Here is a 14171-nt window from a genome sequence, read left to right as displayed (position 1 = left end):
AAAAAAAAATCTCTTTTGCCCCTAGGATTCTGTCCTGAAAAGTCATTCTTAAAACTATTTTCCAATCCCAAGAAATACACGTCTTTTCATGCACAGGAAAAGAAGGCATTTATTTCCAGCACAGAGCCACCCTTGATGAGGGAGGTGTATGTGTATGTAAACAAAATTATTGGATGCCATTGTTTTGGACTGAGCTCCTGCACTAGACTCTAACAGACAAGACCAAACAAAAAAGGAGTCACTCATGCTCTAAATGCCACATTATCGAACTGAAACTTTAAGGAAGTAGATAGATCCCAAAACAGACCAGTTTTTCCTGAAAACCGAAGATTCCATTCCAGTCTACCAGAATCAGCTTAATAAGGAAGTCACCTCTGCTTTAACACTTACAAAAAAGTAACCTGATGTTAACCAATCAGCTTTTTTTTTCATATCGTTCTGTTTCCCCAGTTTTCACCTTACAAAACCCAGTAGTTCTGCTAATGCCCAGTGGGAACTCTCATTCTATTTTGTAGAATGGATGCTGCCCCAATTCATGAATTAGATGTATAACTAAATTTGTTGTAATTTTGTCTTTTGAAAATATAGAAGGTGGCTAAAGGGTGGATGAAGAAAGGAGGAAGTGAAAGTCAGTAGCAAGTGGCCAATTACAGAAGGGAGGGATGAAGGAGGAACAAGGCCAAAGGAGTAAAGAGTTAAGCACAAAGCCAGAAGGTCCGGTATTTAGATAAAGGAAAAAGAACTCAGAACCCAGGAGGCACTTTAAGGCCAGAAAACCAGATGGGGAAGAAAAGAGAAAAAAGAATCCACAATAACTTTGTACAGAATGGGGTACAATGCACCCACCCACCCCCACTCCGTCCCTAGAAAAAAAGTGCAAAGTACTGCTGCAAGAGAAACACGGGTACATACCATTTCCCTTCCTGATGGGGAAGATGCAGGGAGGTGTTGTGCTAATCTGAATGCAAGATATGTAAACTCGATATAAGTAATTTGGTGAAAGCATGTGATCATTTCAGCCAATTGAATGTTAAAAGGAAAGTAAGCTTGCCTTGCTAGAAGAAATGTATTGTGATTAGATTAATAGAATAAATCAGTGTCAGCTGGACAGGGTGTCGCTCACATTCAGGAAAAGAAGTCATGCTTCAGGGAAAAAAATGGGCAAAGGGTAGGGAGTAGAAATCGAAGTAATAAAGCATCTTAACCTCTCTCCTGCCTGTCCCAGAGATCCTTGTGTGACCCTGAATGGCAGGAGATGCTCAACAAGGGGAAAAACTGGCCATTCAGGAGTTCATGCTAAGGCCCAGGGCACTAACTACCAAAAGACTACACTATCTAAGTACAAAGGGTGCTGCTGTGTGCCACTTGGAGGGTAGTCTTTGAGGAAGCATCAGGGGAGGGGAAAATTGTTGATATCCAGATTGGACTTCCTATAGTGTTCCACAAGGCAGGGAACCTGTGCCTATTAGGTAGGGCCTTTTAGGAGTCCTGCAATTACTCAGACCCTCCCCTCTTCCTTCTCATGGGCACCAGAGCCCCATCTGATTATCAGATAGTGTGGTAAGAGAGTTCCTCTACCAGGAGTGCTTTTAGCCCACAGAAACTTGGGTCCTATTGTGTGTGTGTGTGTGTGTGTGTGTGTGTGTGTGGAGAGAGAGGGAGGGAGAGAGAGAGAGAAAGGAAAAAAGAGAGAGAAATTGGGGGGACAGCCTGGGCAACACAGCAAGACCCCATCTCTATAAAAAAAATTTTAAAAATTAGCTGGGTGTGGTGGTGCACACCTGTAGTCCTAGCTACTTGGGAGGCTAAGGCAGGAGGATCACTTGAGCTCAGGAGTTTGAGGTTACAGTGAGCGATGATCATGCCACTGCACTCCAGCCTGGGCAACAAAGCAAGAGAAGAAAGAACAGAAAGAAAGGAAGGAAAGAAAGAAATTGAGGAAGAGGAGAGGAACAGACAAGAGGGGAGGGGTAAGAAGGGGAGAGGGAAGAAAGGAGGAAAAAGAAGGAAGGAAAGAGGTAGAAGAGAAGACGAGGGAGAAAAAAGAAAAAGGAGAAGAGGGGGAAATAAAGAGAAGGAGAGAGAGATAAGGGTGAAAGAAGAGAGAAAGGGGGAGAAAAGAGGCTGACCACCACTAGATACTGTACAGATCTTAATTTCCAGGCAGGCCACCCAGTTGCTTTGTTGGTTTTGTACTTCTGGACTGTAGATGGAGCACTCTGACATTTACAAAATCTTTGCTCATGGAGAAGCTATGGACCATAAACCATGTTTTTTCATTTACTTTCTGGGAAGGGAAGAAGAGAGGAAATCAGGTGCACTTTAGAGGTCTCTGAATCCATTTACTATCCTGATTTGCCACAAGTATTGGCAATAGCTTGGATACACTGCAAAAATAAATAATAAAAAAGAAGACATCTGGCTCCAGAGTACCAAAAGCGTAACGATATCTGCCAGCCACACAGATGTCCCAAGCATGCCCTGCCCCTTGTGGAATCGCCTCCAATGGCAGAGAGCATTAGTCACAAAAACAACCCCTGCACCCCGCACATATTAAAAAGGCTTTCCTCCTGCTTTCATGGCAAGCATCTCTAATTTACGTCTCTTCTTTAAAGTAATAAGTGAGAAAATATGTAACAGGAGGGAGGGAGGGAGGAAAGGAAAGGTGGAAGGCTTTTGTGTCAAGATATACAAGGTCATTTGAAGTAAATGTTAAAAATGAAATCCAGACCAGCCTTGAACTTAAGCCTCCCCACACCCTACTTTCCAGTCCTCCTCCAATTAAAGCAAACTTGAGACTTGGAAAGGATTTCTGCATCTTGCAGTCCCCATATCTGTCATTATTAAGTACTGAAAGCACTTAAGAGAATGAACCTTCCAGACTGACACCAGCATTTCTCAAAGCATGTTGTATGAAGCCTAGTTCCAAAGAATGTTAATAGGTGTGCACGCAAACAAACACAGATACACACAGAGTTCTGTGGTCAGGGTAGGGAAATACTGGATGAAACAAATATAAGCAGGTTTCTTTCTTTATTGCAGGGCTTCTCAGAGCCTTTAATAGGTGAACGAACATTCGCTAGAAATCTCCACAGTGTTTCTAGTGTTAATTTATATTACCTTAGAATCCTTTTTATTTTTTAAACAAATTATCTTGTGGGACTAGTTACTGATCATCAGGAACACAGTTCAGGGAATGCTGGTATATCCACTGAGCTTGTTTTAGTGAAGCAGTATAGCATAGGAGTTAAGACAGGGGTGGGGAACCTGCAACCGTAAGGCCACATGTGGCCTTCTAGGTCCTTCAGCACAGCCTTTTCAATGAATCCAAATTTTACAAAACAAATACTTTTATTTTTATCAATACATTTTTGTTCATCCTTTGTATTTTTATTTTATTTTTAAAATGAACATATTTAAAATACCAAAGAATAAACTAAGTTTCAACAAAATAATCATCCTAGATTGACCTGCACAATTAGAACATTAGTAAACCGTAAGGGCTAAATTGACAGCTGCAAGGCTCATGATTTAGTTCTAACTTCCCCCACCTGACTGGCACCACTACCGCAGGAGACTGGTTAGTGAGAGTGTTATGGGGGTCGAGTACAACCAGTCTGTTATCAGCTGTTGACAACGGTGCACTGTTTCTGTGTGAAGTGGAATTTGTGACTAGTTGCACAGCTCAACAGTATTTTTTTAATTCTGTCTGCTTAACAGCCCGTCATGTCAAAGAAGACCAAGAGAACGCTGAAGGAAGAAAACGATTTTTTGATGAGGATTGGGAATTGCAATATTATCTTGTTTCTGCTAAAGATAAGATGATTTGCATGCTTTCTGATACTGCAACATCGACATTAAAGAAATTCAATGCTCACCAGCATTATAACACTCATAAGGGCCACAAATATTTTAAATTAGAGGGAGAGGCACAAAAGGTTGTACTGCAGAAATTAAAAGATGAAAAGCAAAAGCAAGGACAGTTCTTTCAAGCAGCAATAAGATCTGGAAATAATGCCACTGAGACAACTTATAAAGTAACTTATATAGTTGGGAAAAAAGGGAAGCCATTCAGTGATGTAGAAATTGTGAAAGAATGCATTGTTGAAGTTGTAGCATGCTTACACCCTGATAACGTTTCAAAGTACAAACTGCCTCTTTCAAGGAGAACCATAACTGATTAGCAGCATGAATTAACTTTCAACTTAACAGAACAACTTCATGGACTACTCCAAAAGCAAAACATATAATTATTCAATCGCTTTGGATGAATCAACTGATACTACTGACTTGGCATAGATTTTATACTTCATTCGGGTCATAACAGACGATTTTCTTTGCTACGAAGAGTTACACGCTTTGGGCACTCTTGCGAACAGAACACGAGGAATAGATATCTTCAACAACTTTCAAGATAAATGTCATGCAGTTGGACTGAATTTGGAAAATTTAGTGAGTGTACGTACAGACAGTGCACCTTCCATGACACAAAAACATAAAGGGTTTATTACACAGATAAAAAAAATAGTATTAACAGATCCAGATGCTCTCATTTCTTTTCATTGAATCTTGCATCAGCAAGATCTCTCGGCTAAAGCTACTATTTTAAGTGACACTTTGCAACAAGTTATAAGTATTGTTAACTATGCTCCTGCAAATGCAGCATGGCATCACCAGTTTCATAACATGCTGAAGTTGAAGGATGAGGTATTTAATGTGGATTTGCGCTATCATTCTACAGTGCATTGGCTATTGTGGGGACAGGTGTTAGCCAAAATTTTATCTCTGGGAGAACAGATAATTAAATTTTATGAAGAAAAGAATCAGCAATATGAAGTATTGAAAAAAGATTTCTATAGGAATGCAGCATTTCTGTGTGATATCATGTCAAATCAAAACAACCTGAATATGTCTTTGCAAAGTAAAACTAAGTCTATATATGATATGTGGCAAAAAAAAAATTTCAGGCTTTTCAAAAAAAAGCTGTCTTCAAGTGTGTCCATTCCCCCGGAGGTGCGCATCGCACTCATTGTTTGTGCACTTGGCGGGGAGGGAGGGTAAGGGCATCATACGTAACCTAATCATCTGTACCCCCATAACATGCTGAAATAAAAAAATAAATAAAAACAAAAAAAAAGCTGTCTTTTTTCAAAACACTTCTTCAATAGGAGATGTCAGATGAACATTTTCCCCAGTTAGCAAAGGTCATTGATGAGCAGGAAGACATATGCGAATCATTTGAAGAATACGCAGCTGTTATGGACCTATTAATTGGAGAATACAACGAAAGGTTCACTGACTTTGAGAACCATGACATCACACTCAAATTAGCATTTCAGCCTCACCTAGTTGATATCACCAAGGCACCTAAAGAATTACTGATGGAATTGATTGAGCTCTCAGTAGAAGACATTTTAAAGTCATTGATGCTATGAAAGATCCTATTAAAATATGGAAAAATGCAGAATACCCACACCTTCGACAACATGCCCAAAAAATATTTTCTTGCTTTTCAACCATTTATTGTTGCAAATCTACATTCTCCTACCTAACCCAAATCAAGACACCCTTAAGGTCACAAATGACTGATATCCATCTAGAGCTACAGTCCCCAACCCCTGGTCCATGGCCTATTCGGAAACAGGGCCGTGCATCACTGCCAGAGCTCCACACCATACTCGCCACCCACAACACCCCACCCCTCAGCCCCAGTCCGTGGAAAAATTGTCTTCCATGAAACCAGTCCCTGGTACCAAAAAGGTTACGGACTGCTGATAGAGGATCAACTGAAACTGTGGACCTCCAAACTGCAACCAAATATTCAAATGCTTTCCAACAAAAAGCAGATACAACAAAGTCATTAAAATGTAGTTAACTTTAAAATTAACAAATAGTTCTCATTTTTTGAAATTATGAAGTACATGGAAGTTAGATATTTACAAATTAATGTATATTTTTATGTATATCTAATTGAAGTTTCTTGAATGTGGCCTTATTGGATAACAGCTAAATTAATGCAGCTTTCAAACATGAAAAGGTTCCCCACCCCTGGGTTAAGAGCACAAACTTGAGTCATAGACTGTCTGGCTTAATATTCCAGCTCCAGGCAAGTTGCTTAAGCTTTCTGGCTGCTTTCTTTATATTTGAAATGAGGATAATAAAAGTACTGTTGCAAAGGTTAAATAAGTTATAAACATGTAATATTTATGTAAAGCACTCAGAATAGTACATGCACATAGCAATTGCTCTGAAAAGGTAAGATATTATTATTTTACCCACAAAGAAAGTGAAGCTCAGAGGGGTAATGGGACAGTCTAAGGTCACACAACATATCAGAATCAGAGCTGGGGCCAGAACCCAGGTCTCCTAACTCCCTGTCCAATATTGGTTTCCCAAATAATGAAAATGTCTTTACAGCTTATCAAAAAATCTTTCTAAAGTACTTAATTATTTATTGTACCACAAAACCACAAAATGATATCTAAAATGATACAACAAATCCCAGTGGTTTCTAGGAGTAACTGCCTAGTTGGGGTTTCCTAAGAACAAAGTGAGGTCAAAAGAGGAGGAGGTTTTGGTGGTAAGGAAAACTATTCCAATGCCTGTAAAATAGTGTCCAAAATGCCAGATCACTGCCACCAGGGCTTTGTAGGTAGCCTCTCTCATTGCAACGTAGTACCAAGAGCTTTTCTGGATGCACAGTCAAATCTGCCTCAGAGACAGGCTGATCTTGGAGACCTCCCAGGATTACTGTATACTAAAGCCTCCACCATTGTATGGCTCTGATGGAAAGAGAAGGGAATACACAGTTACTGAGCACTTAATATGTGCCAGGCCCTCATCATACCTTATCTTATCATCTTAGTCCCAAGAGGTAGATATTATCCCCATCTTACAAATGAGGAAACAGATTCAGAGCATTTAAGTGACTTGCCCAAGAACTCAGAGCTAATAATAATACATCCTGAATTCAAATTCCAAAAAGTTCATGCTTTTTCCGCTACATCACACTATTTCCTAGACTGAAAGGATCAAAGTGAAGCCAACTGGATTTGGACTTTTGAGAAGTGGAAGGGGAGCACAATTCTCGCCTGCAGAAATCCCATTTCCTTGATAACAGAAAACACTTCTTTACCCAGTTTTATCTTTCTTTTGACCCTGCCTCTTTCCTAAATGAATTTGAGGTGGTTTATAACAAAACACAGATCTACAGTTAGGTTATTAGAATAGAAAATCAAAGCCACAAAACGGAGGAGGAAGCAATTATGCTAAGTACAAGGGCTAATGTAGTTAATATGACAGAACATTAAATTTGGTCTTAGTTTCCTGGAAGTCAAGCCAAAAATTATCAGCTTTTAGGAAAGCTTCATTTAACTGGAATATCCTTTGTAATACTTTACAAAGTAGTTTTTCAATCAGAATTACTTTGTAAAGTACTGCCAAGTGTTATTACATTGTATTATTATCATCCAGCATAGCATTCTATACCCTTTCAGCCCTCCAATTATTTTGGCTGTTGTTTCTATAACTCCACGGTTTATCATAGTCTAACCAGCTAGGTAAAAGACAATGCTGCCTCTGCTACTTGCTAGATGTTTCTCCTTGGACAAGAAACTTCAGCTCTCTGGGCCTCAGCTTTCACATTTCTGAAATGAGAGGCCTGGCTATCACTAGATCTTTATTTATTATTTATTAGTAGCTTTATTGAAGTATAATTTACATACTATAAAATTCACTTGTTTTAAGTGTACAATTCCATGATTTTTAGTAAATTTACAGAGTTGTACAACCATCACGATATAATTTTAGAACATTTCCATAATGCCAAAAAGAAACCTCATTCCCATTTCTTATTTAGATAATCTTTTAAAAGGTCCTTTCTAACTTTCCATTGCTAGACTTACAAAGTTTAGTAGCTCTTTGCTGCTTATGGAACCAAATTCAAATTCCTCAGTGTAACATTCAAGGTCCTTTATGAGCTACGTAACCTCTTTCTTTCATTTTTGGATCTTATGCTTGGCATCTCATCACCTTACTTGATTAAGAGATCCTAGAAGGCAGCTGCTATATCTAAGTGAGCTATCTATCCTAAATAACTCCCAATGTGGGGTTCTGCAAATAATATCAATTAAAAAGATCATGATAGTAATTGGTAGCTAAATTAAGCATCTACTATGTGCCAGGCACTGTTCTAAGTATTTTTTACAAGTATTAACTCACTTAATCCTTATAATAACCCTGTGAAATAGGTACTTTTGTCCCTGCCATTTTACAGATGAAGAAACTGAGGTAGAGACGTTATTATACTTGTCAAGACCACAAAGCTAGTTAAGTAGAAGAGTTGAGATTTGAAGTCAAACACTCTGGCTCCAGAGCATGTGCTCTTAACCTGAGTAAATTTGCAAGCCAGTAGAACCTCAATAAATGTTAACTGAATAAATCCTAATTATTAAGGTTCCATTCCAAGAAGAAAAGGCCATTAAGAATTCTAGGCACTAACTGACACAGAAGTAATGAGGCTAGGGAAAGGTACAAAGAACAAATTCTGAATCAGACAGCAGAGTCACTGACTTTAGGGTAGAGGTGCTACAAAAATGGTTGAAGACCCTAAGTTATAACTTGAAAAGACAGTTTCTTTCCCATACAAGGGTGGTGAGAGCATAAATTGGTAGTATCTAGCTGAATGTATGCATACTCTATGACTCAGATATTCTACTCCTATGTATATCCCAACAAAAATGCATCTTTATATCCATCAAAAGAATGTACTATTAGTAAAAGCCAGAACTGGAAATTCCCCATTAACAGAAGAATGGATAAATCATATGTAGCATGTTAACAAAATGGAATACTATACAGCAATAAGAATAATCTATAACTTCAAGGAATAATATGGATGAATCTTTCAAACAATGTTGAGCAAAAGAAATCAGACACAAAAGAAAATGTAAGAATGTATTAATCAATTTATATTAAGTACAACGAAAGGGCAAAACTAATGTACCCTGTTAGAAGTGAGGATAGTGGTTTACCCTTGAGAGCGGTATTGACTGGAAAGGGACATGAGGGAGACTCCTGGACATGAGGTGCTGATTACATGGGTGTGTCTAGTTTGTAAACATTCACTGAGCTATAAACTTATAATCTATAAACTTGTCAATATGTGTATTGCACTTAAATACATTTTTTAAAAAAAGTCTTCTTGGTAAAAAAAAAAAAGACTCAGCAAGAGCCAAAAATAAAAGTCACTTTTGCACTTGACATGCACAACTAATGACTGACAAACTCATAGTTATTACTTTGTTCTAAGATGGACAAGACAGATGTCTCTCCCTTTTGTGGAAACAGTGAGTTACCAAGAGGGAGGCCATTTTAATCCGTAGCCATTAGTACAACCCTAATCCTTCCTGGAAACTTAGAAAAAAAACAGAGTCATGGCAATATACCACCTGTGGGTAACACAGCCCTGCCAGGCACCAAAAAAATGCCAATTTTCCTTAAAGAACTACATCTTCATTTGTTGATTTTATTTGTATTTCAAGACTCACAACACCATCCACGCAGTACAAATGTAGTCTGGCCATGATGCCAGTTAAAGTTTTCTTGAGCATGAACCCCATCCTGGCACCAGTCTGAAACTGAGCACTCCTATCTCTATTAGGCAAGTCGCTCTACCTCTATGGATCTCAGTTTCCTCATCTGTGACATGGCAACGATAATAGTATTGCCCTCATAAATTGTTCTAAGGACTGAAGACCCAGTTCATGTAAAACATTTAGCACAGTGCCTGCCACATAAATACTCAATATGTGCTAGCTGCTATTATTATTTTCACATGAGCCAGTTAATTGTTTCTTCTCCCTCTCAAGTTCCATATAGCCAGCCTAGTTTATAGTTTTAATCCCCCAATAGGGGGATTTTAATATTTTAATATTTTAACACTCAAAGACAAGATCAGTTCTGTCTGCCCATCAGCCCCAGCTAAAAAAAAAAAAAAAAAAAAAAAGGAAAAAAGGAATATTCAGGTGAGCTGACTTTGAAGTGGGCAAGTAAAGTGGCCCAGCCTCAGGTGGGTTGGTAGGAGAGGAGTCTAGACAGCAGAAGCCCCTTTGCTTTAATGGTGCCACTTTCCCATACCATGCCAGGGAACTTTGTGCAAATGACATGATCTAGAAAGAAAGGGACCCAGAAAAAGGTAAGGCTGGCTGCTACAAGGGATGTGGTTATCTTTCATAGAAAAGGGCCCTGAAGAGGAGGGAGTCAAGAGAGGAAAGGTTTGAAGGTTGCAGTTGCTGCTTTGCCCATCGGGCAGCATCAGAGTCTTAAGCTAACAACGGGTAGAACACTACTAGTTAGTTACAAAAACACTTTCATACACATCCTTTTATTTAATCCTCACAATCACCCTATGAAGGGAACAGGGAAAATTTCATTATCCCCACTTGGTAGACGAGGAAAGCCAAGGCTCAGAGAGATTAAGGAATTTGTCCAAAGTCATTAGCTAGTAGCTGGGGGGACCAGCACCCTAATTCAAGTCCTCTGGCTTCAAAATCTGTGTTCTTTCCTTTAAAACATGCTGAGTTTTTATATGGCCTTCAGTTAGTCTGGGCCACTGGGGTGGGGTCGGGGTCTGTTAGGATCAATAGAAAAAATTAACCCCAGACTAGTTATGAACTCTTCACTATTCCCCAGCCCTAGACAGGAGAAAGAAAAGAAGGGAGGTGGATTTGCAATAGAAAAGGGCTGGCGTTGGGGAGGAATAGAGTAGGATCTAAAAAGATGAGAAAGAAAAAGAGGCAGCTTTAACTGGTGGCTGGCTATAAACAGGCGCCAACTGGCCTGCCAATGCCACCTCTTGAGTTTCTCCTCCTGGCTGAGCAGGGCCAGGTCCAATCTGCTCCACCTCCCTTCTTTTCCAATAGCTCAGCTGAAGCTGGCGAGATGCTGTCGCCCCCCGAACCCGCGCACGTACACCGGGGAGCTGAGGAGGGGGTGGCGGTCTGGGCAGTAGTTGGGGAGCTGACTATTCTGTTGGGGTATGGGAAGCTGAGAGGATGGTGGGAAAACGTTGGATAAAGGAAGTAATTCTCCAAGAGGCGACGCCATGTGGGGCATTCGCGAAGTGCGGCGGGCTTAAGAAGCTGGAGTAAGAGTGGGTGTGAGGTAAACGCTGGGATACAAGAGGAGGTGTGGTTCGAGGGCCGGGGTAGAGAGGGACCCGCAGGCGCCCATCGGGCGCCGGGGCAGTGTCGCGTTAGGGGACGGTGGCGCAAACCATCTCTTCCCGCATCGCCGCCGAGCGCAGTTGGGTCCTGAGAAGAGTTCAGTTTGGTTCAAAGGGAGGTGTGAACCAAGAGCGAGAACGCGGGTCCCGGCGCGGGAAGGGGGCGTCAAAGAGCACCCAGAGAAGGCTGAGGGGGTGTGCCTGGGCTCCCAACTGAGCACCGAGAGGGAACCTGTGGCTCCCAGGCTCGCCTAACTCTTCTCCTTACCTTGGGTACCGTGATATGGTCCATGACCGTACTTCCCGCCACCGAAGCCCTCAGTGCTACTCAGGCTGCCGCCGCCTCTCCCGCCACCGCTCCAGCCGCCTCCTGGCTCAGCCCGGGCCCCTATCCCCGCCCTCCCGGTCCTGGCTCAAACTCTCAGTCACCTGATCCTCGCGGAGGCTCCTATCGCGACACTTCACGCGTAGCCGCTCTCGCCATCTTGCTTCCTGGCAAACGCCCTTTTCTTCAGGGAGCTGATTATTGTGGTTTAGGCTCAAGGTTTGGCCCAGTTCTTAAGTCCCAGACTCGAGTACAGCCACCCTTCTCACATTCCTTGATGCTATAAGGGCTCTGAGCACCGATGTCACTCCACTACTCTAATAGTACACTGATGGCACCCTGCAGGCTGTCCCATGCTAGCAACTGGGTTTCTGAAGAGCTTTCTAGCTGTGAGACCTTTGGCAAGTAACCGTGGAATATTTTGTGAAATATGGAGAGGCATAGTCTCCTCTTTATCTTCTCCTTTATATTTGTGCTGCCATCAACCTAATTAAGACCTGGACTACTGCAGTAGCCTCATAACTTTTGCCAGAGGACCAAGGAGGGGCTCACTGGACCAGCTCTCAGCGGGCCCTAAGTGGTGTGCTCTGAATCAGATTTGCGACGGAAAAAAAGAATACTCTAGGTGTTGGAAAACCTGGGTTCTACTCCTCTCAGGTCTTCCACTAACTTGCTGTGTGACCTTGGGCAAATGATGTCACCTCTCTGGGTTGATGAAGGTTATAATGGGGGCATTGACCGCTATATAGCTCCAGGGTCCTTTCTAGCTCTATTATTGCAATGTTCCGGTTTGCAGTCTCATGTCCCCTACAAAGCGATTTCTTTATTTTTGAGTGCCCACAACATTTGGTAGCAAATCTACTCTCTTATGATACTCTGCCTTCTTCCCTCGCCTAAAAGCTCTTCCCTGGATCCATGGCCCTTTTTCCCCTTGAACTTTTGAACAGTTCCATCATGTTCAGTCCTTTTAGTGCCAAATGCCTCAAAAGAATAGTCTATTTATCATCACCTTCACTTCTTCATAACAAGCTCACTCCTCCCTAACCACTCCCCTCAGTTGGCTCATTAACGTCATCCTCAACTCCAACTGGTGAACCCAAAAGTGTTTCTCAGTGCTCATTCTCTATTGTTTTGCAGCATTAAACACTGTTGATTCATATTCCTTTTTGACATTCTTTCTTCCCTTGGCCTTTCTAATAAAGCATACTCATTGCCTGCATCCCTAACTGTTCTTTCTCTGCCTCCCTTCCAGCTCCTCTTTGTCCTTTTTTAGCCATCTCCCCAGCTTCTATCCTCACTCCTCTCTTCTGTATTTTCTTTCCCTTGGTAATCTTGATCTTGTCCACAGATTCAACTCTTACTCCCTGCTAGGAGACTCACAACTTTACATCTTAAGTCCCATGACCTTTCTCCTGAGCTCAAATTTAGAACTTCCAACTGCCCACTGAGAGTTTCACTTGTGTGTTCCTGCTAGCACATTAAAGACATCATAGCCAAAAACAAACTCCTCATCTTTCACACCCTCCCCCTAACCCCCTGCATTCTCCTACCTCTACCGCATGTTCTTTCTGAAGTTGTCCCTATCCCTACTAATGGTACCACCCAGTTGCTCAGACTTTCATGCTGTTCAAGACAATGAAAAGTGTGTGTGGACTCTATAATCAGACCAGGTTCAAATTTTGGCTCTGCTATTTGCTAATGATACATGACTCTGGGAAAATTACACAAGCTCTCTGGGCCTTAGTTTTCTCATCTATAAACCCATTCTCATCTATAAGTCCATTCTTATGGGAATTCAAAGATGTAATATATGTGAGATGACAGGAACATCATAAGGGCACAATAAATATCGGTGGTTTTCTTCCCTTCCTCACCTTGATCATTGAACACTTCTGTTCTCTTTTCTCTCAGATGGTTACCTGGCTACTTACTTCACCAACAAAATAGAAGCCATCAGAAGGTAACTTCCACATCCTCCCATGACCAAACCTACTTGCTGCCTTGCATGTAAACCCATATAATCTGCCTTCAATGAGTGAACTCTTCCTGAGCCTTCCTAAGGCAACCCTTCCACTTGTCCACTCAATTTCATCCTCCCTAGCCTGTTCAGTTGTCCCCTTTCCTTTATTACGAAATGTTTCCACTTTACCAGATCATTTCCATCAGCACAAAACGTGCTATAGAACTTCTGATCTTTAAAAAACATTCTTTTTTTTTTGTTTTGAGACAGAGTCTCACTGTGTTGCCTGGGCTAGAGTGCTGTGGCGTCAGCCTAGCTCACATCAACCTCAAACTCCTGGGCTCAGGCAATCCTCCTGCCTCAGCCTGCCGAGTAGCTGGGACTACAGGCATGCGCCACCATGCCCGGCTAATATTTTCTATAGATATGTTTTTAGTTGTCCAGCTAATTTCTTTCTATTTTTAGTAGAGACAGGGTCTTGCTCTTGCTCAGGCTGGTCTTGAACTCCTGACCCCGAGCGCTCCTCCCACCTCAGCCTCCCAGAGTGCTAGGATTACAGGCATGAACCACCACGCCTGGCCCAAAAAACTCTTTCTTGATCCACATTCCTGTCCCCCACCAACCATCCCCCCATTTCTTTGTTGTACTTTATAGCAAAACTC

At 41.5% G+C, this 14171-nt stretch overlaps 1 protein-coding gene across 1 annotated transcript in view; it reads right to left on the bottom strand.

The window, feature by feature from the left end:
* MTMR8 (myotubularin related protein 8) overlaps positions 1–11609 on the bottom strand; it is a 134440-nt gene extending 122831 nt beyond the window's left edge. The window contains exon 1 of the mRNA XM_012643218.1: positions 11493–11609. Within this exon, the coding sequence (XP_012498672.1) occupies positions 11493–11516 (24 nt within the window). The 5' untranslated portion in view covers positions 11517–11609. The remainder of the gene's footprint in view (positions 1–11492) is intronic.
* Positions 11610–14171: the final 2562 nt, after the last annotated feature.

The sequence above is a fragment of the Propithecus coquereli genome, unplaced genomic scaffold, assembly GCF_000956105.1.
Source record: "Propithecus coquereli isolate 6110/MARCELLA unplaced genomic scaffold, Pcoq_1.0 Scaffold101, whole genome shotgun sequence".
NCBI lineage: Eukaryota > Metazoa > Chordata > Mammalia > Primates > Indriidae > Propithecus > Propithecus coquereli.
The sequence above is the reverse complement of the archived record's forward strand: the minus strand, read 5'-3'. Positions and strand labels throughout refer to the sequence as shown.